The sequence below is a fragment of the Synchiropus splendidus genome, chromosome 3 (assembly GCF_027744825.2).
Source record: "Synchiropus splendidus isolate RoL2022-P1 chromosome 3, RoL_Sspl_1.0, whole genome shotgun sequence".
Lineage (NCBI taxonomy): Eukaryota > Metazoa > Chordata > Actinopteri > Syngnathiformes > Callionymidae > Synchiropus > Synchiropus splendidus.
The window spans coordinates 30,489,452-30,512,999 of NC_071336.1; the positions used below are offsets into that span (position 1 = coordinate 30,489,452).

Here is a 23,548-nt window from a genome sequence, read left to right on the forward strand (position 1 = left end):
GGTATTACTTTATCTGGAACCTACAGACTTGAACACCACCAGCACCTGGCATCTTTTCCGATTGCAAAGTTTAAAATCTGCCTGCTCATTTTATACAAATTCACACTGATTCACAACATCTCATTATATGAAGTTAAAACACTCAAACACATTGTTGAAGACTACACTTTGTATGTCATGGAACTGCTACGCATCATGGGAGTTTTGGTCGACATAAGATTAGTTGAAAATGATGCAGAAAGCTTTTCTCAATTACTGCTCATACGAGTCAGTCATTTCTGGCCCTTCCTAGGGTCACAGCGGCTCAAGGGGAAAAGCAGGGGACACCCTGGACAGCGGACAACCACTCACACAGACAGACAAATTGGAGTGAAATTGACCTCTCTATGCTTTTCAAGTGTGGGAGGAGTAGCCAGAGCTGGACTCCAGTGTTGTGAGTCTCCACTCTTGTGACGTCCTCCTCTCACCTCCAGCTGATGATGAAACACCGACAGAAGGAATCTCTGGTTACCCAGTGACACATCTCACATCAGCTGCGGGTGACAGCTCTGATCATCTCTGCTACTACAGAACTTGATACTGATGACATAACGGCCAGTGTTTGTGTGTGTGTGCCTCCCACTTCCTGTGGTCATGAACCAAGTAAACCATCGCAGCCTGCGGTGTTCATATTTCTTTCAGCCACATACACAGACACAGACACAGACACACACAATATTTGGTTACGCAACACAGTTTCATACATTACGGTGACCTATGCCAAGGCACTCAACTTTCCTCCCACTGTGTTGATTCATTGATTTTTAGTGGTGAATTAACCTGGCAGCGGCAGGTTGGGCCTATCCCAGCTAGTCAGGACCAGTCCCTCACAGGACGCGTGTAAGCAGTCAACCACTCACACACGCAGTCTTGGACAGATTAGAGTTATCACTGACCTACTGTGTGTTTTCTGGCTATGCAGGAGGAAACTAGAGTGCCTAGGGGTAACTAAGGCAGGAACAGAGGATCAAGTGTGAGGGTGAGGATCAGCACCATGGTAGGAAGGAACAAAAAAAGATGCATGTGCATATGGACAACCTATAGATACATTATGATCTTTACGTTCAGTTATGATTCAAGACTTTTTTCTTTTTTTTACTTCATTTTCCTCAACTTTTTTGTGTTTGTCCTCTTATATACTGGTATTGCTGTTGAAATTGATTTTCCATTGGGAAAGACTGAATTCTCTGACAAGAAACTTGTCATGGCAAATATCACACATGATTTTCAAACCCACAAATACATTTTTGTTGCTGTTTCAATGTAATAGAAACTCAATAGTCAGCACTTTTGTGTTTAAGTTGTGTTTAAATGACTCATAAATAGTAGTAGTGATAATAAAACTTTTATAATATAATAAATATAATATTAAAAGAGCAACAAAGTAATAATCGCACTCTGGCAACATGGAAGTTGTGTTTTCAAATGATTTTTTAAAATTATTTTATTTTACAAGAGTCTCGCAATTGTTTGTTGAAAATCTATTACCTTCACTATCAGTTAGTTCGTTTTTATTCATTCTCCAGGTTTCGTTCAAGGTCGCCTCCCTGTAATATTTCTGGGTCAGAGAAGATGTGAAGTTCGATGTTGCAGAAATACAGACCCCCACGTTGGCACTAACCTTGGGATTTCGCGGCATTAAAAAATAAACTATTAGTTAAAGCAAATCAAATGTTTCTGATTAATGCTCATCTTCATTTTTAGCAAAAGTAGTGAGTATGTTTCCAAGTTATTGGGTCATAATTCCTGCCCTGACAGTTTGGTCCAGTTGGTGCCGCTCGAAGTTGAGCTGTTGAATATTAATGCCCCCCTTCGCCTCCCCCTCTGTATCGATGGCCCTGAAACGGGTATCAATGTGTGTCGGGGGCGCGCCGCCGACCTATAAAGTGACTGACCCGACGTCAAACATTCACACTCGGACTTGTTCAGCATCTTTGACGAACTGAGCTCCGATTCTTGCAGGACGTTTGGAGACACCAGTGAGAAGATTTCACTGTTTTGGAGTCGATTTGCTGAGGATGTGTTCGAACCGCCGGTAAGTCGGATTTTTAATACGTGTCTTTTGATGTTGTTTGCAAGTGTGACATTGAGGACTAAAACATTTTTAACTATGAAAATAAGTTTGACTAGTTAATTATTGTAGATATCGCGTTGATTTTGGCGGATTATTTCATTCCACGTTTCAAACGGAAAATCTAATCCAATTATAAAGTTAAATACGTCTTCGGTTTTATTTAATTTTATACGCTGTGCTGATTTATAGTTGTCAAGTTGTCAATATTCCGTGTTGTTCTCAACGTTTATATTTCTGCTTGAACAGTTGGATGGCGCATGCGCAGATGACGCTCGCACTGGCGCTGCTGTATGCGGCGTGTGCACGCGGGAGCGAGGCGCGTGTCCGTCTGAACTCCATCCGGACGGTGGTCCTGCGAGAGGGTCACGTGCTTCCGGTGAACAGGAGCTCGTGGGAGCCCAGTGTGGATTTGACGGTGAGCGTTCGATGCGTTTACGGTCCGGTTCTGGCGTCGGGATCCTAACCAACGTTTGATCCTCTCTCAGCTGTATCAGTGCATGAGCGACCTGGAGTGCAGCGAGGGGAGCTACTGCCACGCCCCCACCAGAGGCCCCGCCCACTCCCGCTGCCAAACCTGCCGCCGGAGGAAGAGGCGTTGTCATAGAGACGGCATGTGTTGCCCCGGCAACCGTTGCAGCAACAGTAAGTTCGTTTAAACTAAAATAAATCCAAGTAAGAATAGTTTTATTACAGACCAGATATCTTTCACGTTTCTAAACTCAGCAGTTTAATAGAACGTTGATCAGAAATGCATATAAACTGAGGTTTTCTTTGGGCTGTCACCTGACCATCTCTGTCTTCCTCAGACATCTGTGTCCCCCAGTTCAGCGGTTTTGTCTCCCAGCGGATTCCTGACACGGAAGAGGTGGAGCCTTCGCTGGCCAAGAAGAGAGGATGGAGAAAGAGAGGGCGGGTGGAAGTCAAGGGACCGCCTGGTAAAGGTGAGCATGACCAACAAGTAATGCTTTTCATTTACAGAGTGCACTTTATTTTTATTTTTTTGATTTCAATACATTTTAGATTCAACTTTTCCTTTCCTTAAAATCAGAGTAAACAGAATAATAATTTGATTTTCTGCTATACTTATATATAGTTGTTTGACCCACTAAATGAAGACATGCATTGTTAAAAATTACTTCATCAGTCAATTGGAAACAATTCAAATATGAATTGATGGTTTCAAACATTACTATAATCTACACACCCTTCCATGTTCCGTTCAATTCCTAAAGTTAGAGTTGTATTGTTTACAATGAATACATAGATATGCTGCAACATCTCTGACTGACGCCATCATCATGTTGTCTCCAGGTCAGGTGGGCGACCCCTGCGTTCGCTCCTCCGACTGCTCCGAGTCTCTGTGCTGCGCTCGCCACTTCTGGACTCGGATCTGCAAGCCGGTGCTGCAGGAGGGACAGGTTTGCTCCAGACAGCGGCGGAAGGGAAACCACGGCCTGGAGCTGTTCCAGCGATGCCCCTGTGGGGAAGGACTGGGCTGCCGCACTCTGCCGGAGCCTTCGTCACCCCCCTCCTCAGCCTCGTCGTCGCTTCTGACGGCCGCAAAGTCAAAGTTTGCCCCCCACATGTCCCGGCACCATTCCCCTCACACGTCGCTGCTGTCCACCAAGTCCTCCTCGTCGGTGGCGAAAGCAAGACTCCACGTGTGCCAGAAACACTGAGGACACAGTGACGGAGAGAGAACTTGAAAGAGACCAGGGGAAGGAGCGGCCCTCCTCCTACTGTCTCCATGCTAATGTGCTTCCTGTCGGACTGCATTCACTCACAAACTCAGTGGGATGTGAAACTCTTTGTGGCTCAGATCTGGTTTCCACCTAGGTGTCTAGACACAGCGAAACCAATCTGGTTTGACGCCATCTCCGCCAACAGGAAACACTTTCATATTCAGTATCTGTGTGGCCCGATGCGGACCAGAGGATACAGAGCAAATACATGCTGTGACCAGTGATTCCATAGCTGCCACGCTTAGCCACACAAATATGGATAATTTATTTTACTATTGTTGTCAGCAGAGACTCTATTAGAAAAGTGCTGAATATTATTTCTTACAACTGCAATGTAGCTTTTCAAACTGAACTTTCAAAACTGAAGTGAAGTTACTTGGTCAAACATAGCCAAACATGGTCACGATTCAAATCAAGAAACTAAACTTCACCTTTAAACATGTTTTGTTTTGTTCAAATGATTTTTTTGTTTGTTTGTTTTTTTGTAACGAGATGAACTTCCTTCTTTGTGAGCTTTGCTCATACACAGAGCTCTCGACTGCCACTACTGCTCAATATATGCTCTAGTGTATCTTGAGTAGATTTTTTTCCACCCGCTCTTTTTTTGGGAGGGTTTCTCAGACTCAAGACAAATTGAGGTCCGTTGTGGAATCATCTTGAACCGAAACAGAAGATGAAAAAAAAACTGTGTGTCTTGAGTGTTTCAAGATAACGTTCAGTGGTTTGGACAGAGTTAAAATGGTTTTCATGTGTGGTCTTTGCCTTGTCGATCTGTTAGTTTCTGTCATTAAATGATGTCTTTTTTTCAACATGCGAGGTCTGCCATTTTTTAACTTTTATTTTGTACAATGAAAGATCGTAAGATTTGCTGATAGCAGTAAATATAATGTAGTAGCCTTGATGGTCCTGAACGGGCTTGGAATTCTTATTATTTTCTATTGAAAATAGTTTCGTTTTTTTTATCTTAAACAGGAGTTTATATTAAAAATTGACCACCTGTCATATATGTATTCACAGGCAGAGAGGTGGTACCTAGTTTTACAACATCCAAGCAGTAAACTAACAGATGGGAAGGATCAGAGTTAAATATTGACCATAAGTGCTGCTCACAGAGCTCAAGAGGTAAGTCACATTTGCTGGTTGAAATCTTTTTTTTTTTTACTGCAAATGAGAATTACTGACAAGAGAGTAAATTGTTGTTGGCCATTTTAGTAAAAAGATTAGTTGGTTTTATTGCGTAGAAGCTCTAATGCTAAAAAGAAAGTGGTAGTAGTTTGAATTCACCGTGACTTTTCCAGCTTGTACACGTTCATCGCACACAGTGGGCGTGAATGGCATCTTCCGTGTCCCCAGATCCGCTGCCTAATGTTGTTAGACTCGACTGATGCGCATTTCCAAACCTAATTGTGACGTGCGAAAGGGAACACAGTTGTGTACATAGTGTACGAGGAGGGACTCAGACAGGCGGGGAGTGTGTGTCAGGAAGCGAGGAGTCCGGTCGCAGCTATACATGAGCTGCTCGGGTGTTTTTTTTTATCAGGAGGATTTCAGAAGAGATCAGCTGCTGTTCGCGCTATTCAAGAAGAGTAAAGTCTCAATGGGGTATTGATACTGCAGTTCATCAAAGTGGTCACTTGGTGGGGCGCTATTACACAGGAAGTGCAGGTAAAATCCAGAGAAGAATCTTCCGTCACGTGAACAACTTCTTCCCCTCGGCCGTCAGAGTGATGAAATCGTGATCACCCCTTGTTGTTTGTGAGTTACTTATTTATTAGTTACTTCCATTATTATTATTATTTTATTTTATTTTTTGTTCATGATTGCACGTTATTCCAAAGCACTATCGCAGTGGGTGGGATCCTCACTGACCATGGCAACAAAGCTGATTCTGATTCTGACCTGCCTTCCATCCGCCGCCGCCGCCGCCGCCAACACCTCCGGAAGTCGTCACCAACAACCGGAAGGCTCGAGCCCGGGGATGGCCAGTGTGGTGTGTACATGTTGAAGTGAAGTTCGAGTGAACACAAGGAGGTGTCACCAACGCGCGCTTTCTGTTTCCTCAGGTTGAAGTGGAGTGGGACTTCGTCTTTTGTGGAAACAGTTACTATCGCACGTTTATCGAAAGGCCCCGACAGCGCGGCGGCCAGGCGCCGCCTCTGAGGACGGTGAAAGTGATGCTGCTCGGTAACGGACCGTGGAGGTTCCAGGTTTGGGAGGCGCTGAAGGGTAAGCTGCTCATTTTCAAAAGAAAAAATTAGATTTCAAATCTCATATTATGAACTATAATTATATCCTACAAATGATACTTTAATTCCATTTTTCGTGATTTAATGTGAAAGTGTCGTTATTGACCTTATTTGAAAAAGGTACTATTAAAATGTTTCATCTTACTTGCACTTGTTTTTTGCTATATTTGCGTTGTTTAGTTGGAACCATGAACAGTTGGATGAGAATGGTAATGGAAATGTTTTTACTTAAATGTTGCAAGTACACAAATAGATGACAAAAACTGTGAAACACATGAACATATTTTGTCAGTACATGAAATAATAATGAAGATGATATAAACGTCATTCAGAATTAAGTTAAAATAAAAAGCTCTTCGAATACCTAAAGAATTTGAATTACTATCATATTTACAGTTATTTTTGTGTTTTATTTGCAGTTAAATTACATTCTTTTTATATTGTATTGGCGACTAATCTTCGATTTGTTTTGTGAAATGTAACATTTTAACACTTGAATAAAAGCTTGTTTTTCCTCTTAATGCTAAAGTCATATATCAATAAATTAAACCGCTTAGAGAAAAGACCCAAGCATTAGAGTTATAGTATATGGAGCAGGTTCAAATTAATTCCTAAAAAAAAACTCTCATTTTCAGATGTTACCGAGTCCATAGACTTTATGCTCCTCTTTCAAATCTTAACCAAGTTTTTCCGGGGCAAAGAAAAAGAGTCAGACTTGCGGCTGGCCATGATGGACATTATCCCTCCCTCGCCAAATCCGGAAATCCTCAAGAACCTCTCCATGGATGAAATCCATGTGATCGTGCTGGTCGTGAGAGCAGATCAGCCTCCAGACATGGCTCCTCTGGTGCAGCGGGTTGAGGTGAATGCACTCAATCTGACCTTGAAAACACAATGCTTACTCATCTTCTTTTTGATCGACAGCATTGGTTTGGTCCAGAGTGGCACTGTCACACGCTGGTTGTCTTCACAAACGCAGTCCAGCTTAAGAAGTCTGGCCTTCGTCCGGTGGATTACTTTGCCAGCATGCCGGATCCAATAAGAGCGCTGGCGCAGCGGGTTGGTGGCGGGTACTTGTTTTTCGATCACCATGGCGGATGGCCCTGTGTCGCAGGCCGAGCGCTCAGAGAGCATCTGTTCCAAGTGTCTGCTCAGAACCATCATAAAGCTCTGAAGATCATATGCTCAAGCGAGGCGTCTCACTTTGACTGAATTAACTGGAGTGAAAACGTCTCTAGCGTGTTATCTTAAACAAGATCGCAATGTCCGCAAAAGCTTTTCTAACATGTGCCTGTCCTACTTCCTGTTTACATCCGGGGAAGCCGTCTTGTAATATGGGTGGTACAGATTTCCAAGGTAAACCATTTCGTCCTTTGATCCTGAAAACCGAAGCAGCGTTTCTCATGAACTAGAGCTCAGGTGGAAACAAACTGGTTTTCATCTGGTTTTATTTAGTTCAAGCAGTGAGAGCATACATCCTGTCTGCATCAGGTTATCTGATGGTGCAGTTGTTGAGGGACGGAGCGCGGCAGAGACCCTTTCCCTTCACCTGGAAACCACAGCCCTTAAAGTTGGCCACGCCCTTGCCGTCTACCTTGAGGTCCGGCCGAAGAAGCTCCCAAACTCTCTGCTTGGACTGCAGCTCTTTGTCTGGCTCTCCTGCGTGAAGATATTTTCCCAGCTCAGTTTTCTGTTTTTTTTGTTTGTTATTGCCACAGAGGTTACCGGGGTAGTCGAGGCAGGTGACTCTGTCTCCGGGCGAGGAGCCTGTGGGCGGAGCCAGCAGCTCCACGGCGTCCTCCGAATCACAGCAGCAGAGCAGTCGGGCCTGGGAGACCACGCCCTTCAGTTTACAGGCCTTGACGTTGCACAGCAACACGGCGAGAGAACCTTGGAGCTGTGAAGGAGAATATTGGATTGACTGTCGAGAACATTCATGGTCAGAGAAGAAAACATTGGCACATAATCATTACGCAGACTAATGCATTGGTAACCTGTGTACGGCAGAATATCTCTTCTATTGAGTCTCTTATATCTTAGTCTCTTAGACTTATTCTGTCTTTAATCCTTCATAGAAGACTCCACCTTTCTAAAAGAAATTCAAGCTTGATCTTCCTTGTGACAAGGATTATGTAATAACCAAAGTGGCAGTAACTTGTTTGGTAACATGTTACTTTTTTCCTGAATGTACCATGTTTTAATCATGTGATCCAGTGTTTTTGAAACTTTTTTAATCCGCGGCACACTTGGTTTGAAAAGTTGTAGCTACCAACTGTCGGCTAATTTTGACAATTTGTGGAAACTAATCGCAGAAAATGACATTGTTTAAACATGTCTGGGTTATATGGCAAAAATATATCATGATTTCTTTTTTTATTTTATTTTAAACAAACTTTTGATTTCACCATATCACGCTTACATGATTTTGTTATAGTTTGGGGATTCATTCATTTCTGCAGCTTCAAAACAACAATGAATCGTCTCTTCACATTTTGGAATGCATTTGTTTGGTACTGCATCAACGTTTTTGGCAAAGAAAACTTTTGCTCGTCTACGATTTTTTTTGAGACGTCACGATAGCTGTTAGCTCTCTTAGCTCTGCGGTGCAGAGTCTTTGACGTTGCAGGGCCGACAAGGAAGGCTCCATCCTTCTGTTGTGAAGGTGAGAGGTCAAGTTAGAGGTGCATCGGGTTTAGAGAAAACAACTGGAAGTTGCACATTTGACCAGCTTCTTCGCTGTAAATGTGTGTGGGAAGACGAGCGGGCAACACGTCAGTATAGTGCATAGAAAGATTCTGACCAAATCCATGTAGTGTTGTCCACCTCTAACTCTGTACAAATGAGGTGAAACTGGGTCATTTCCCGCAGCTCACCGGTTGAAAAACGCTGCTGTAATCATTCACGTCAGTATGCAGATGGATGTGTTGTCATTGATGTTTTCACTAGCAAATGTATCAAATTATTATGTAGTAAATGTGTAATTGCACGTTCTTCTCATTCTGTTTATTACATGTTGTTTCGTTATTACAGGGTGTTGTTGCACTTTAGGAACAAATTGATCTATAAATCTCCCACACCTTTGTCCCTTCACTTGTGAAGAAGGCCCTCAGATGAGGCTGTAAAAGTGAGAGTTACCTCCTCCAGTGTCACTTCCTCTTCATCTGTTTTCCTCCCGAGTTTGCTGACCACTGTCCGAGGACCACTCTCACCAACGTCCACCTCCTGGACCAGCAAAGCCTCTGCTAGCGGATGTCTGCGAACGCTCAGTATCCGCCCGACTCTGAGGTCCAAACGTGACACATCAACTGGAAGGTCCACCTCCAGAGAGACTGAGGCAGGGCGACCTAGAAGAGAGCAGGGTTAAAGACTCAGTTGCTCGTTCCATTCCTTGTCTCCCCGCTCGTCTCACCTCGTCGTTCTCCTCTCCTCCGTCGATTCTGTCTGTCTCTACAAGCGTCTGATGGCAGTGACGTGGAAGATGTTGCCCCTGCAGGGGAGGAAGTCACTTTGGCAGGTGTGCTGGGAGCAGAGCTAGTGGTGGAAGGAGATGAGGCTGCAGGGTGCGGTGCCTTTGCTAGGAAAGAAGATACTTCAAAGTGAATTTGGAGCTTGAAATAGGGCCAAGATAATATTTATTTACTGCTGCGCCGTCTCTGTTTGTCCTGCAGCTGACGTCTCAGATCCTCAATGTCTTTCTTCAGTTTGGCGTTCTCCACCAGCAGCTTCTTCTGCTCCCTGACTGACGACTGCAGGACTGAAGCATACACTGTTTTTATAGATCCACAAGTTGCTGTTTGGTCAACACATGTAGCTACAGCTATGGTGGTATTTTGGAAAAAAATCTAATATTTTGACTGTGTCTTTGAAAGGTGGTGAAGAAGCAAGTGCAGTCAGGGTGGGGGCAACAAAATACAGTAATAATATTTGAACTACACATTGTCTCCGGTGTGTGTCACAATGTAATTTGACATTTTATGTCAGTCGTTTTTTTATTTTCATTAGTTGATTTGAAATCTACCTCAGTTTTCAGTGTTAAATCTTTAACTTTAACCTCAACTTCAGCATCTATTGTCATGATTCGCTTTTATTTTTGTCTGTCACTTCCGTTTTTGCTTTTCCGTTTCCCTCGGTTGTTGGAGCGTTGCCACAGTCATGGCACGTGGCTGGTGCTAATCTACAAATCATCATCGCAGCTCGCTTCAAGCGCCTTGGTCCCAGCAACGTGTGTCAGATCGAATCCATTCGTCCGTTCATTCATTATGTCCGTTATGTTCCTTGTTCTCCCGATTCGGTGACGCTTTTTGTTTGGATTATTTTCGATTGTTTTATTTTCATTGTACGAGTCTCAAGTAAATATTGTATTGATTCTCAGACGTGTCGTTGTCTCCCCATCCAAGCATTTGGGGTCCGCTCTGCTCGGCTTCAAAACATCTATTTTAGCATGATTAACGTCTATAATTCAGTCAAAGTCTTACGTGCTTTCTCTCGGGTCAGAAGGGCATGAGTTTTAAAATACTCCATGATCTTCTCTCCATCTTCGGGATCCAGCTTCATCAGGGCTGCTGCCATGCTGAAACGTTAATACAAGCCATCAATCCTCTCAGTTGAGCTCAACCAATAAAAGTTTGACAGTGTGCTGAAATGTTGATCTAAGAAAACAAGAGGAGGAGAAACTGGAGCAAAATGTCTTACAACTTGTGCGTCACCATTGTCAGAAAAAAAAATCAGCAAACCTCCTGTGAAGATCATACTTTTACAATTAAATTTGTCTGGAACAATTCCATATGATATTAGTAGGTCATCATAAAACCAAAATCAGTAATTGTTCTTGTCCTCTAGATGCTGAATCAAATATACTTTACAAGACTTTACTTCAGTTCATAGCTACAAGTGTCAAAAGAATCAAATCAACATCAACATAGAACATTAATTGTTTATATTTACTGATTGCAAAGCACATTCAATCCAAATGCAAGTCCCAACAAACCCCAACTATTCTCTAACTGTGCGGGGTAAACAGTGTGTAGTAGCAGCTGCCAAAGTGCCGAAACAGAGATGCGACAGCTGCTTCCAAACCGCTGCTATTAATAACATGACTTGTGAGCTAGCACTTGACCGACACTGGTTTTCAATATACTCTTAAGAGAACAAACATTCAAACAGATATACATTAAGTATTTTTAATGAGGTTACTGAGTTTAAATAACTGAATAATAATAATAATAAACACAGACAAAAAAATTAACTATATAAAAATTAAGATTTACTCTTATAGAAATTACAATTGTCAGCAAAATATTTTGTTTTAGTCCAACAACGTCCTCTTTGAAGAACATGTCTTCTCAGCAAACCGCATGTTTGATCTGCAGTTTAAAACTGCAAATTAAATGACAGCAGGAATCAAAACAGTCAGATTATTCGCTCATGAACAACAACAACAAGGATTTTAAGATGTACCTGGGGTTAAACAGATTGTCAGCGTCCATGATGCACGAGATTGAGGCTCCTCAGTCGCTCAACAACAAGACACGGCACTCTTCAGCTGGGAGTCAAACTCCGTCAGCTGTCTGATTCCATCTTTGACTGCAGGTCAAAGGTGAAGAACCTCCCTCTTTTAAGTGCATTCTTGGATTTTGTCTTGAGCACATTAGGATAGTTAATGAGCTGCTGTACTAAACTTTATACACAGGCGAATTGATCACCTGACCAATTTGGAGGATTTTAGCACAGTGATTGACATGGAATAATTTCAGTCCTGTATCGTTTTTCCTTCATCAGGTCTGGTCTTGACCTGTCTGGCACTTAGATGTGTGTCTTAGATCAACCAAATACTCAAAGTTAACCAAAGTTAATCTTTCCTCCTCTGAAGCAAAAAATAAATTAAGAAGTATTATTATTAACATAACAATAATAAGAATGAGAATAATAATCTGTTGTTATTTATTTTATATATTTCATTTTTTATTGTATAACACCTAAGAACCTAAGAGTTTTAGATTCTTCGGAACTAAGACAAATAAATCACACTTAACGTGTAACTTAAAAAAAATAAAATATAAAGAGCACGTGACGCTAAAAAGCTATGCAATATTTTATTACAATCACTTGTCATTTATTCACTTGAATTGGGCTCAGGTGAGTCACGTCAGTCAAGTCTCGGGTTCTTTCGTGTGAGTCATCGCGCTGTTTCGACATGCTGCGTCACCGGAAGCTGACGTAGCGTCTAATTGGTTAACACCGGCTGGTGGGCGTGGCTCCCGACGGCTCGTGCGCTGTGTCCCACAGAGGTGGTGAGGAAGAAGACGTGGGGAGAAGTTTTCTTCTGGACTTCCAGGTAGGTTTCAGTCAACTTTTCTTTCCCTAAACAACCCGGGTACTCATGTAACGTTTGAAGCGCTCTTTAAAGACAAGAATGAACCGGTGTTTTTATTCAACGAAACTCTCAGGTGTTTCGCGAGTTCCGGTTTTGCCACTTTTGTGTCGAAATGAAGGAATGACGTTTACCTGTTTGAGTCACCTTCTTGTTTTTAACTTCCATTCACTATATACAAGTGAGAGTTTGAGTTCGTCATCCTCGCGCTGTTTTCTTGGCACTAAGGCGATACATTTTTGATGTTTCTGCTATATATATAGATTGATACATTTAATTAATATCTTAAAAAGAACATATGGAATCGAGGCCCAACAGCGTGACAAACCGCCGACCACTCTTAAATATGTGTCCTGTTCCTGTCTGTTGCCTTCCCCCTTTTCTGTCGCGTGTTGTTGAATTAGGAAAATTGAGATCTTGTGGTTTTAACTTCATTAAGTCAATTACAGTCAGTCTGAGAGCTTGTAAACAGGATGCGACACGACACTTGAGGAGAAATTCCCTAATGTTTTCCATTTGCTGCTCCTTATCTCCACAAAGACTTGTCTTTAAACTTTAGTTTACCATGTTTAAGAATCTTGTGCTAAAGAGAATCAGAATAGAATTTATTGTCATGGTCAGTGGGAGTCCCACCAACTAGGAAAGTGCTTCGAAATAAAGTGCTGTTAATAAATAAAATAAACACAATAGGAATAGGTAACCAGCCAACGTGAGAGGGGACAGAGAAACTGTTACTCTCCTGAAGTCTATGGTCATCTTCACTGTCTACTGGGCGTTGAGCTTCAGGTTGTTGTGGCTGCACCAGGACACCAGCCGCTCCACCTCCCTCCTGTAAGCCGACTCATCTCCATCTGAGATGAGCCCGATGATGATGGTGGTGTCATCCGCAAACTAGATCAGCTTCATGGACTGGTGGCTGGAGGTGCAGCAGTTAGTGTACCGAGAGAAGAGCCAGGGAGAGAGAACACAGCCCTGAGGAGACCCGATGTTGAGGGTCCGAGTGTCAGAGACAGTCGTCCCCAGCCGCACACACTGACTCCAGCTGGTCAGGAAGTCTGTAATCCATCCACAGAGGGAGTCAGGCATGTTGAGCTAGCGAAGCTTGTCTTCAAGCAGAGCTGGAAGAATTCTGTTAAAGGCAGCGCTGAAGTCTACAAACAGGATCCTGGCATAGGTTCCTGGGCAGTCCTCAGTGACATCTTAGTTGTGTCACTAAGAGTCAGCATAGTCCTTAACTGTCATACTATTTGTGGTCGTCTGGATTAAAAGATAAATAATATTTTGAGGGTTTGCCTGACAATCGCTCCAAATACACTCATGCACCACCATGTGAACTAGGGTCAGCAGTGAGCTGTGACATTTGGCACTGGACAGTCACCGTTCACAATTTTTTGTCTATTTCAGTGGCGTTTCAGGAGGTCAATTACTGTACGTCCGCTTTGCTACTTAACTACCTTTGTTCTTGACATTAAAGTCTCACACATTTGTCAGCTGTTCCTCGGTTATGCAATCTTGCACCACCATCCCCGCATTTGTGTTCTAGAAACCAGTTTGATTTGATTTTTATCATGTTTGAAGGAGCTGGTCAAAGATAAGGTTAGAACTGGAACAACTCATTTCTGTGACACACAGTGGTTATATTCCCAGTGTGTTGTTTGTAGATGGTTGCCTGTCTGTCTAATCTAATACATCCTGATAATTCCTCTGTAGACTTGTAGAGCAGCACATCGTTCTCTAAGATTCCAAGCGATGGTTGCGTTTAAAAACCTACAAGTCTCGATTGTATTTAATGAGGTGTTTTTATAGAATCTTTTGTCAAGAAAAATATGCATTTAGACAGAAGAAGTGGTGTTTCTGACTGAAAAGTCAGAAACACCACGGAAAATTGCAATTGATTTGCTCATATTTTATGTATTTTATTTTTATATTTGTTTTAGCACAACAGCTCCCCTCCTCCCAACCTTGTCTTCACATCTATTCCAGTGCGTCTTAGTAAATATTAATATTGGAATACTGCAAAAAAAGGCATGTAAGTAAAAGTGCTATAAAAAATGAAACAATAGAAGAAGAAATCATCTCATAGATAAATAATGAAATTGCAATGAACAGAAAATATGTCAGCATTGCAAAAGACCGTCAGCATCAATCATGGATCATGGGTGTCAAATTCAACAACAACCATGATCTCCAAATTTCGTCTTCTTCTTTATACTCAACAAACAACTTGGCATGGCATGTTTAAAAAAAAGGCTTCATCCTGAAGAATAGCAAGGGTGCAAGGGTGAAATAAACACAGAGTTGTGAGTCGAATGGTGGGTTTGTCAAATTTGATGTGAGAGGTTTTTAATCCAAGTGTGAGTCAATATTCTTTATTTGCATTGAGTCAAAGAATTGTCATTTGTTATGAATATGAGTTATTGATTTTGTGTTGTATTAGAAGGAGCCCATTCACAGGTTTCCGGAATGGTTTAAGTGAAATGTCATTGTCAGCCAGGGCCTTATTTGATTACTGGATTTCCCTGAAACACAAACTCGGAGGCGGGGCTTCGCCTGAAAAGCCTTTTTTGTTGCAAACTCTCTTCCAAGATGTGTTTCCTCAGTCTGACTGCATGGAGCCCTTTTACACATTCACCTGTGTCTTGTCATGGATCACTGTGGCCTGATATAATTTCCTGTTTTGGGGGCTCAGTCACAGGTATTTATATCAAACATGGAAAGACAAAACTGGCACTGCGCCCCGGCCACTGTTATTTGAATGATCTAGTTCTTGTTCGAGAAACAATGTTAACAATGTCCTCTGATACGAATGTATACTTTTCATTTTTTTATTATTATCAGCTGCAGCAGGTATCATGTCCAACTCGCCGGGTATCACCAGCATGCGCTATGCCCACATGCTTGATAAGAAAGGAAAGGGTCACTAGAAGTCAAAGTCTATTGTGATGGCATGTCATTCTAAGTGTGACTTGGCGGAGAACAGCAGGTTAACTTCCAGTCTCAACTTGATTATTGGCAAACAAACACACATTCCTGCCAGAACTAGACACGTCATTTGGTCCCATCTTCCCTCAAACTTAAAGAACCTGTGTAGAGGGTTTTAAGTACCGTAATTTCCAGACTATAGAGAGCACCGGAATATTTGCCCCACCCACTAAATTTAAGAAGGAAAATAGATCTTGCTCACACATAAGCCGCAGTGGTCTATAAGCCGCGCATGCAGCGGTGCTGTCTGCGCTGTAGAAAGGTCAGTGGTGCGCTCGGCTTAAAAGAGCTTTTCAAACTAGTTTCAAAAACGTGTTTCGACATAGAAACTGACTCTTGAAACAAACAAATGCGCAATGTTCTGAACTAGAATCATGAACTCCTCACGTCTTTTATTGACATCAAAGCACTCAAAATGCGCCGTTTTCGCCCACTTGCCCGAAGTTCCGACACCACAGCCAGTCCAAGCTGCTGCTTCTCGATTACAGACCTCCAGGAGATCAGCTCTGTTGCCGAAGCTGTGGACACGCGGGCAAAAACAGCGCATTTTGAGTGCTTTAAGGGTAAATAAAAAGCCGCTGATTTCATCTGATTTCAGCCTATAAAAATCCATATATTGGCCGCGCTGTTGTATAAGCAGGGCTCAGAAAAAAGTAGCAGCTTATAGTCTGGTAATTACGGTAGTTTTGTTCAGTGATGTATAGATAATTGTTTCAGGTGTGTATGGAATATCAAGAATGTGGCAGGTAAACTACGGAATTCCTCGGTGGGTTTGTCAAACAGGACCTCTCCTCTCGCTTCAGTGATGAATGAGATGGACTCTGTTTTTACTGATGCGGCAATGTGTCGTGTCAAGAACTTCTCTGGTGAACAGAAATCAGTTTTAAATACTTAGGTTTTAAGAAAGAAAACATCCCTTTGAGAGTTAAAAACACAAAGATGGTGACCTTTTGTGCTTGATTTTGGACAGTAAAGGATGGATGTGGATTCTGTTGTGCATTCATTTGATTTTTTTTTTATATCAATCGATTGAATTAGTAACATCATGAAGTGCATGAATCTGTGTCAATCTGTGATGTTGCCTTAAAAACAGTGATGATGGTAGACCGTGATTAATCTTTTGTTTTTCTTCTCAGGCTTGTGATGATTCATCCAACAAGTTGATCACCCACCTGCAACTCTGCTGTTATCTCAGACTGGAATTGGATTATTGATCACCTTATCCTTGGACTTTTAATAATCAATGATCTGGACCAGATGAACTCCAAGTGGTGACTGATCCACCTTCCATCTAAAGTGTCATCTGCCCGTTGTGGTGGGACCAAACATTACCCTCTGATGGCAGCCTCTGAGCTGATCCAGGACAGCCCCCATGTGGAAGCTGTGGTTACTACATCAAACTCCCCCACATCCCCTAGTCCAAGGGTTGCCAACGGTACCCTAGCCCGACTCAACTCCTCGCCGTCGCCCCCCACAGACGACCCTGACGGAAAGAAAAAGTGCAATAAACTGAGCACTCTGCTCCAGCAGAACCAGCTGGTCCAGTCTCTGAGCAACGGACTGAGGCGACACTGCGACTATGTGAAGATCACAGTGCCAGAGGAACGTAGTAACCGTCTGCCCAAAGAGTGGTGGAAGACGGGAGTGGCCTTTCTCTACGCTGTCTTCAACCTCCTGTTCACCACCGTCGTCATCACCATTGTCCACGAGAGGGTGCCGGACAAGTCGGTTAGCCCACCACTGCCGGATAAGTTTTTCGACTATGTTGACCGAGTCCCTTGGGCTTTCACGGTTACTGAGGTCAACGGGCTGATCCTGGTGGGACTGTGGCTTCTGCAGTGGCTCTTTCTCAAGCACAGGTATGAACAACACCAGCAGACACTGAGTTGAAAGAAAAACTGCGTCATCTTTAGCTTGTCACTGCAAGCCAGCCTCGCGAGTTGCATCTGCCCTCTTCATGTCCTCCTGCTTTATGAACTGAACTTGGCTGTCTTCCTCTGCTTCATGTCCAACATCCCTGGTCTCAACTCTGTCTCTCCTCTCCATGTATCCAAACCATCCTCCCTAACCTTGTCTCCGGACTTCTCCACATGTCCCATTGATGGACTCATTTCTGATCTCATCTGAGTCTCTTGCTGCTGTCTCCAACTGCGCCGCCCTGCCTGCGTTCTCTTCTTCTCCTCCCAATGGTGGCAACACATTCCGTGACCCAGAAATTATATCCAGTTGTGAAAGAAGCTTTGGAATGAATGAATGGCTGCCCTCACAAGAATGATAATGTGAACTTCCTTGTAATGAGACTTCCAAATGAAAACAGTCGGGACGTACTGTACTGTATTTGGACGGGGTTTGAGAAACTGCTTACAATGTAGTGCTGGTTGATTATGGCAAAAATGATTATTTTGATTAGTGTCATAATCAGGATTATTGAACGACTTAAGATTTAGCTGTCATTGAACTTTCAAACTGTATTGAACCATGAACTACAAAAAACAATGTGTAACGTTTAAATGATAATTAAACAGTTGTTTTTTTATGAGAGGAAAAGTCACTCCCTTGATAATAAAACTTCTATATTTGAGCGCTCTTCAGCGTGATGAATGACAAGGAGCGCTTGATTTTTATCAGTCCTGTCTCAGGTTGGGCATAAGCGATTGTTCTTATACATTTATCCACTTCCAAATAATCATTGGTTTTCGAAACATCTCCAACAAGCAGCTAGCACTGCTGCTGTGACTCAGAATGCTGGATGAGCGTCTGCTCCTGACGCTGAAAACCATCCCGCAGTTGTACAGGCGACCGAGTCGGTCGCTAACAGTGGCTAATATTAGCGTCTCCCACTCCGTGTAAGGCTCACGCTGAGTGGCTCCCTCTGTGTAGCACGTTCACTGTGCCCTCCACAGGAGCTTCCCACCGGGCAACTGTCACAGGGGCAAGGTGTGATGCAGTGTTTCGGTGCATCGGGACAGAATGAGAAGAGAAGCTGGGGAGACGGATGTCCGACCAAATAATCATTTTCATGACAATTATCACGTTTTCATAATCGTGATCACGATAAAAAAATTGATTGATGGAGCAGCCATATTACAATGTATTTGACGGAAAACATCATGTTTGTGAGTCAGGTTATTTGTGAAAACTGACCAGAAATAATAGCCCACACAAGCATTGTAACTTAAGTAATGAAGTGACCGGCGTCGCTCAACAGTGACAGTTGACATCTTGTTTATTTCCGAGTGGATGTCAGGTGAGAGTGCATCCATGATTCTGAGTCATGCTGACCCGACAGCTGACCGCTGCTGCCCAGTAGAAAAATGTTCTCTGTGATTACCAGTGTTCCTGGGTGAGAGAGAAAACCATGCTTACTGGGGTGTATTTGCAGAGTGAATATTCATCACCTATGTGAAGTTAGTTGATGGTTACTTTGTTTGTCTTGCTGCTACAGCTGCTTTCAAAAATCACTGACTCAGTTGCATGAAGTAAAAACAAATCCCAGATTTAGTTTGACACCAATGCGCCGAATGAATGTTTGAGAAATGTGCTTTGTTTTCCAGGGCAATCATCGGCCGCCGCTGCTTCTTCCTGATCGGCACACTCTACTTTTACCGCTGCGTGACCATGTACATCACCACTCTGCCGGTGCCTGGAAAACACATGGTCTGCGCGCCCAAGGTACAAACACAGGCTCTTTATTTACACGTCTGTTACCAGGCTTTTAGCCGGGATAGTTTCCACCACTTCACATGGGGCTCAGCATGGGTAACAGTCCAAGTGCAACATCGTTTTAGGAGATGTTTATCAGTCAAATAAAAAGATAAGACAGGTGAACACCCTTTAAGAGTCTGGTCATCGTTGTTATTTGGTGAATGTTTTATCTGTATCTTCAGTAAGGTTTGCTCACTCATATAGAAATTGAATTTATTTGTATCTATCTCTGTTTCCTAAAATGTATTGACATTAGTTACATTTGATTTTTCCACTACGTACCTTACGTTGTATTACATAGCTTCTGGTTTATTACATGTACTGTAAGCATCATTTCTTCTGATTTTAGAGTTAGTTATATGGGAAACAGTGCAGAGTGAAGAACAATTCTACCTCTTTAGTTCAGATTGTTTGTTGAGCTTTTTTTCCTTATAGAGTTACAGTCTGTTTTTCAGAGTCCTGTGAAATAACTTAAATTGATTATGTCAGATACAGCAAGAGTACAAATAACTTGACAAAATCTAGTATAATATGAGTTAGTCTTCAGTGTTTTTGACCGAGTTGTGATACTCTTGTCACTAGTGAAGGATAGATGAGGTTTCATGAAACACTGTCTCGATTTTCTGAGGCCACCAGGTGGCGGTGTCCGCTATTATCACTACTTGTGTGCATTTTTCAGCAACTTCAGAATGGTGCTGGGTGATGTCTCCATATAATCATTATATCTATGTTGAGACAGATCGACATCTGAACTGAGGCAATATCGTCTCATCGCTATAATGTCGTGTTGAACCACCTTTCTTCTTGTTTCATGTTTTAAATGAAAATATACGCTTCACAGGTGCGTCCATATGATGGTCAACAGTGCATTCATTGTTCATTTTTTTGGGGCATCTCTTTGAGATAGTCCTACATATTTTATATTGACAAATTGTGCAGTGCATCTGGTTTTTATTTTTCTTCTTTTGTAGTAATTAACATTTGCTATAACAACATGAATAAAGTTTTTTTTTCATTTATGTAATGAATTCAAACTGTTCCTCTTACTGGAGCATTTGAACACATTTGAATAGAATGGGTTGTGATACAATACACTTGCTCTGTATCGTTTCATATCTGATATGTCATTCAGCCAAAGTATGCTGGGATATGGATGTAAGACCATGTCATCCAGCCCGATGCTTCCTCAACATGCTATTACCCTTTTGTTATGTTAATGAATTGACTGTTGATTGTTCTGGTAAATGGTAACAAACACTGGAAAAACGGAACAGACCAGTGGAGCAAATGTGGTTTTTAACATCCTCCATCCGCCGACACGTGCAGAAGTTCCCTGCCTCTCATGCGCCGCTGGAGTTTAACTTTCAAATAAATCCGGAAATTGTTCTTTAAAGCATTATTATTAACAAAAACAATACATTGATATGAAAAAAGATGTTAAAATCTTCTCTCTCAGGCTTTTATTTTGGTGAGCTTTGGTTTCTTCTGTAATACTTGATCCATTACATAACAAACCTGAGGTGTGGCTGGACGGCAGCTCACTGGACTGCAGGGCTATTTGGCGGGTGTGTTCAGGAGCTGGGTGGGAATTGACTGATCTGTGGAGGTGGTTGAGTGTGAGTGACCAGAATTGTCTGGTGGATTATTAAAACATCAAGGCAGATGCTTTCATCACATTCATCCACTTTTCTGCGGAGTACAGGAGGCGAGAATAGGCTGTCTAATTTTCAGTTAACACCTCTGTCTATGACTTCATCGTGTTTACGGTGCTGTTCTCTTGATCACAGCTGTACAACGACTCCACTGGGAAGATCTGGAGGATTCTGAGGCTGATCTCAGGAGGAGGTGAACTTCAGGTGAACCTTTCACTCATGACTGCTGGATCTTATGGAATCCTTGGTCTGTGTCCATGGCAGGTTTGTCCCTCACGGGCTCCCACCTGATGTGCGGCGACTTCCTGTACAGCGGTCACACGGTCATGTTAACACTGTCCTACCTCTTCATCAAAGAGTGTGAGTCACCGTCCGCATCTGACTTCTTTCAGTCTCCACCCGGAGGTTTAGTGAGAAGAACTCCACCACACAAGAGGCAGAACTCCTTTATTATCTTAGAGTGATTCGAGTTGTGTTGCCTGCAGACTCGCCTCCTTGGATGCGCTGGTATCAGTGGCTCTGCTGGCTTCTCAGCGCCTCCGGGGTCATCTGCATCTTGATTGCCCATGAGCACTACAGTATTGATGTTGTCGTTGGATACATCGTCACTACAAGGACTTTCTGGTGGTACCACACGATGGCTAATACACATGTAAGATTCCTGCGTCAGTCTCTCCGAAACTAATGATATGCAGGGATATACCTGTATGCCGTCAGTCTCGATGCGGCTCCACCCACAACGTCATTTCTGTGCCATCAGTTTTGAACTGAACTTGAAAAAAAAGCTGAAAAAAGCTTTTGAATTCATAAATACAATTTGAAACCGAAAAAAATCTTAATATTACTAACTTGAAATTAATAATTTTCAAGCTGTATTGAAAACCTTTTAAAATACTTTGTGACAATCACTTTTCGTAATTATTGTTTTTTTTTAAATATATATATATATATAGAGAGATTTTTTCCATTTGTTTTCAAATCTTGATGGCAGAGATGTTCCTCCATACAATGATAGCACAGCCATAATCTCATTTCTCTTTGGAGTAAAACCTCATATTTGCCTTATGTTTGCCCCTGTTATTGAAGTGTCGATGTTCCGTCTCAGGCTCTGCGTCAGGCGCCAAACAACTACTTATCCAGGACCTGGTGGAACCCGGTGTTCAAGTTCTTGGAGAGGAACGTCCAGACTGTCGTGCCCATCGAGTTCTCGTTTCCACTGCCTGTCCCAGCCACGTGCCGGCAGAGGTACAGGATCGTGGAGGGGGGTCGGGACGAGTGACAGCACGCACCTTCATCAGCTTAACCCTTCATTTCTTTGGTATTTATCCACCAGAGCAGTTTCCTGCCAAAGACTTTGTTATTGAAGACTCTCCAGAAGCTGGTGGGCTCCTTTTGTCTCAGGACCGTTCAAGAACATTTTGTTGTGTAATAACTTATCTTGTCTTTGAAGAGAACTTGTGGTAATGCGTTGTCCCGATTTAAGTTTATAACTTTGTGTAATACTTTTGAACTACTAAGCTTTGTGTTGGGAGCACAGAGCTGCCAACGTCACTCGCCCCTCTGAAGCGTTTGACCGACCGTGTCAGTTTTATGACTTGGTGTCACTCGTTGGATCTTCTGTTCTGGTTATGTGATGATCAAGATTCACATATTTACTGCATTAAGTATCGACAAATATCTCATTTGTTTCATTCAGAATCTCAAATTCCACACCTCATATCTCTTTGGTTTGACTTGGCATCTGACATTGTGAAATATTCATTTGATGACTGCTGTCTACCTGAGCAACAGAAGTAGTTAGTGAATCTTATTCTTGGAACATTAGCATGAATAACTTCAGTACTATTGAGTAAATCAAAACAAAGGGAAGCTTGGATCACCTTCCCTGAAACTGAGTGAGCTTCTCAGATAATAACATGCCGACAGTGAGATGACAACCATGGAGCTAAAGCCAAAATATCAAGATGCAAATTCAGTTGACCCAGTTTAAACCCGTGATGATAAGATGCTAAATCAGGTCATTGAGATCCTTCATCCCAAAGGGAGGGAAAAAATGGAAAAACTTTGCCGTCGAGCTACAAGGCAATTTTTTTGTTTGAACAGAAGATGTTAAAAACTAATGGTGATTGTTTTGCAATGCGTTGCAAAGATGCTTTTAGCTCAGTTCTGTCATCTGGTGTTTGGACATGGTCTGCGAAACGTGAACTGGATTAACAAGAACTACCGCAGTCGGGCCTTCCCACAACACTTCACTGTTGAAGGCGTTTGTTGGAACTGCTGTACATATATTTTGTTATTTATGTTTTTACATATGAAAGCTTTGTTTGGATCCTAAATTCTGTTGTTTAATATCTTATTAGTTTGGTTACTGATGAAGGCAAAAGTGGTCGAATAATATCGAACATATCAAACTAAGTGGTTTGTCCTGCTGTTCCTGGCGTTTGAGTGACGATTATGTTTGTAAATATATTCTCGAATTACAGTGCAAAATGGCGCTGTTGTTGTTTTAGATTTTGCAAAGTGATGATGAATTTTTTTCTCTGCTGCTAAAAATCGGATAAATGAAGATCATTCTTAGCTACTGTGTTCAGTGTTCAATGGTTCTAACGGTGTGTGACGCTTGTGCTGGAATTAAAAGTTCTTTTCTTAGTTTTAATCGCCGATGATGAACTATTGTGATGTAGCTTTCCGTCTTACTCCAGTTCTGTGAGTTACACGCCTCACATCGAGGAACCTGG

General features: G+C 42.4%; 4 protein-coding genes across 8 annotated transcripts; 3 read left to right on the top strand and 1 right to left on the bottom strand.

Moving 5' to 3' along the window:
- The first annotated feature begins 459 nt into the window (after positions 1–459).
- Positions 460–4,509, top strand: LOC128756145 (dickkopf-related protein 2-like). The gene is made up of 6 exons (XM_053860394.1): positions 460–1,018; positions 2,002–2,074; positions 2,360–2,528; positions 2,599–2,755; positions 2,920–3,054; positions 3,425–4,509. Exons 2-6 carry the CDS (start codon positions 2,058–2,060, stop codon positions 3,790–3,792), a joined length of 846 nt encoding a protein of 281 aa, XP_053716369.1. The 5' UTR covers positions 460–1,018; positions 2,002–2,057; the 3' UTR covers positions 3,793–4,509.
- Positions 4,510–5,338: 829 nt separating this feature from the next.
- On the top strand, positions 5,339–10,633 carry LOC128756125 (uncharacterized). Its single transcript, XM_053860362.1, has 5 exons — positions 5,339–5,610; positions 5,694–5,845; positions 5,919–6,081; positions 6,737–6,963; positions 7,026–10,633. The coding sequence occupies exons 2-5, from the start codon at positions 5,726–5,728 to the stop codon at positions 7,311–7,313; spliced, it is 798 nt and encodes a 265-aa protein (XP_053716337.1). The 5' UTR covers positions 5,339–5,610; positions 5,694–5,725; the 3' UTR covers positions 7,314–10,633.
- Positions 7,549–12,098, bottom strand: LOC128756124 (aminoacyl tRNA synthase complex-interacting multifunctional protein 1-like). Its single transcript, XM_053860361.1, has 7 exons — positions 11,559–12,098; positions 10,577–10,671; positions 9,742–9,855; positions 9,511–9,675; positions 9,237–9,445; positions 7,827–7,998; positions 7,549–7,760 (listed from the first exon to the last, which is right to left on the bottom strand). Exons 1-7 carry the CDS (start codon positions 11,585–11,587, stop codon positions 7,594–7,596), a joined length of 951 nt encoding a protein of 316 aa, XP_053716336.1. The 5' UTR covers positions 11,588–12,098; the 3' UTR covers positions 7,549–7,593.
- A 252-nt stretch (positions 12,099–12,350) lies between these two features.
- Positions 12,351–23,135, top strand: LOC128756123 (phosphatidylcholine:ceramide cholinephosphotransferase 2-like). 5 transcript variants are annotated; one of them, XM_053860356.1, is made up of 7 exons: positions 12,351–12,435; positions 16,590–17,312; positions 19,008–19,125; positions 20,946–21,003; positions 21,075–21,170; positions 21,296–21,462; positions 21,916–23,135. In XM_053860356.1, the coding sequence occupies exons 2-7, from the start codon at positions 16,792–16,794 to the stop codon at positions 22,087–22,089; spliced, it is 1,134 nt and encodes a 377-aa protein (XP_053716331.1). In that variant the 5' UTR covers positions 12,351–12,435; positions 16,590–16,791; the 3' UTR covers positions 22,090–23,135. The 5 variants fall into 5 exon arrangements, with proteins under 5 accessions (XP_053716331.1, XP_053716335.1, XP_053716334.1 ...); XM_053860360.1 differs by lacking the exon at positions 12,351–12,435 and adding an exon at positions 14,456–14,500; XM_053860359.1 differs by lacking the exon at positions 12,351–12,435 and adding an exon at positions 14,597–15,166.
- Positions 23,136–23,548: the final 413 nt, after the last annotated feature.

Coding starts and splice junctions, on each gene's coding strand:
- LOC128756124 (XM_053860361.1), bottom strand. CDS start 11,587: ATGGACGCTGACAATCTGTTTAACCCCAG. Junction 10,672..11,558: donor GACAATCTGTTTAACCCCAG/GTACATCTTAAA, acceptor TTAACGTTTCAG/CATGGCAGCAGCCCTGATGA. Junction 9,676..9,741: donor CAAACAGAGACGGCGCAGCA/GTAAATAAATAT, acceptor CTTCTTTCCTAG/CAAAGGCACCGCACCCTGCA.
- LOC128756125 (XM_053860362.1), top strand. CDS start 5,726: ATGGCAACAAAGCTGATTCTGATTCTGACCTGCCTTCCATCCGCCGCC. Junction 5,846..5,918: donor GCCCGGGGATGGCCAGTGTG/GTGTGTACATGT, acceptor CTGTTTCCTCAG/GTTGAAGTGGAGTGGGACTT. Junction 6,964..7,025: donor CTCTGGTGCAGCGGGTTGAG/GTGAATGCACTC, acceptor TTTGATCGACAG/CATTGGTTTGGTCCAGAGTG.
- LOC128756145 (XM_053860394.1), top strand. Junction 2,756..2,919: donor CGGCAACCGTTGCAGCAACA/GTAAGTTCGTTT, acceptor TGTCTTCCTCAG/ACATCTGTGTCCCCCAGTTC. Junction 3,055..3,424: donor CAAGGGACCGCCTGGTAAAG/GTGAGCATGACC, acceptor TGTTGTCTCCAG/GTCAGGTGGGCGACCCCTGC.
- LOC128756123 (XM_053860356.1), top strand. CDS start 16,792: ATGGCAGCCTCTGAGCTGATCCAGGACAGCCCCCATGTGGAAGCTGTG. Junction 19,126..20,945: donor ACATGGTCTGCGCGCCCAAG/GTACAAACACAG, acceptor TCTTGATCACAG/CTGTACAACGACTCCACTGG. Junction 21,463..21,915: donor ACACGATGGCTAATACACAT/GTAAGATTCCTG, acceptor GTTCCGTCTCAG/GCTCTGCGTCAGGCGCCAAA.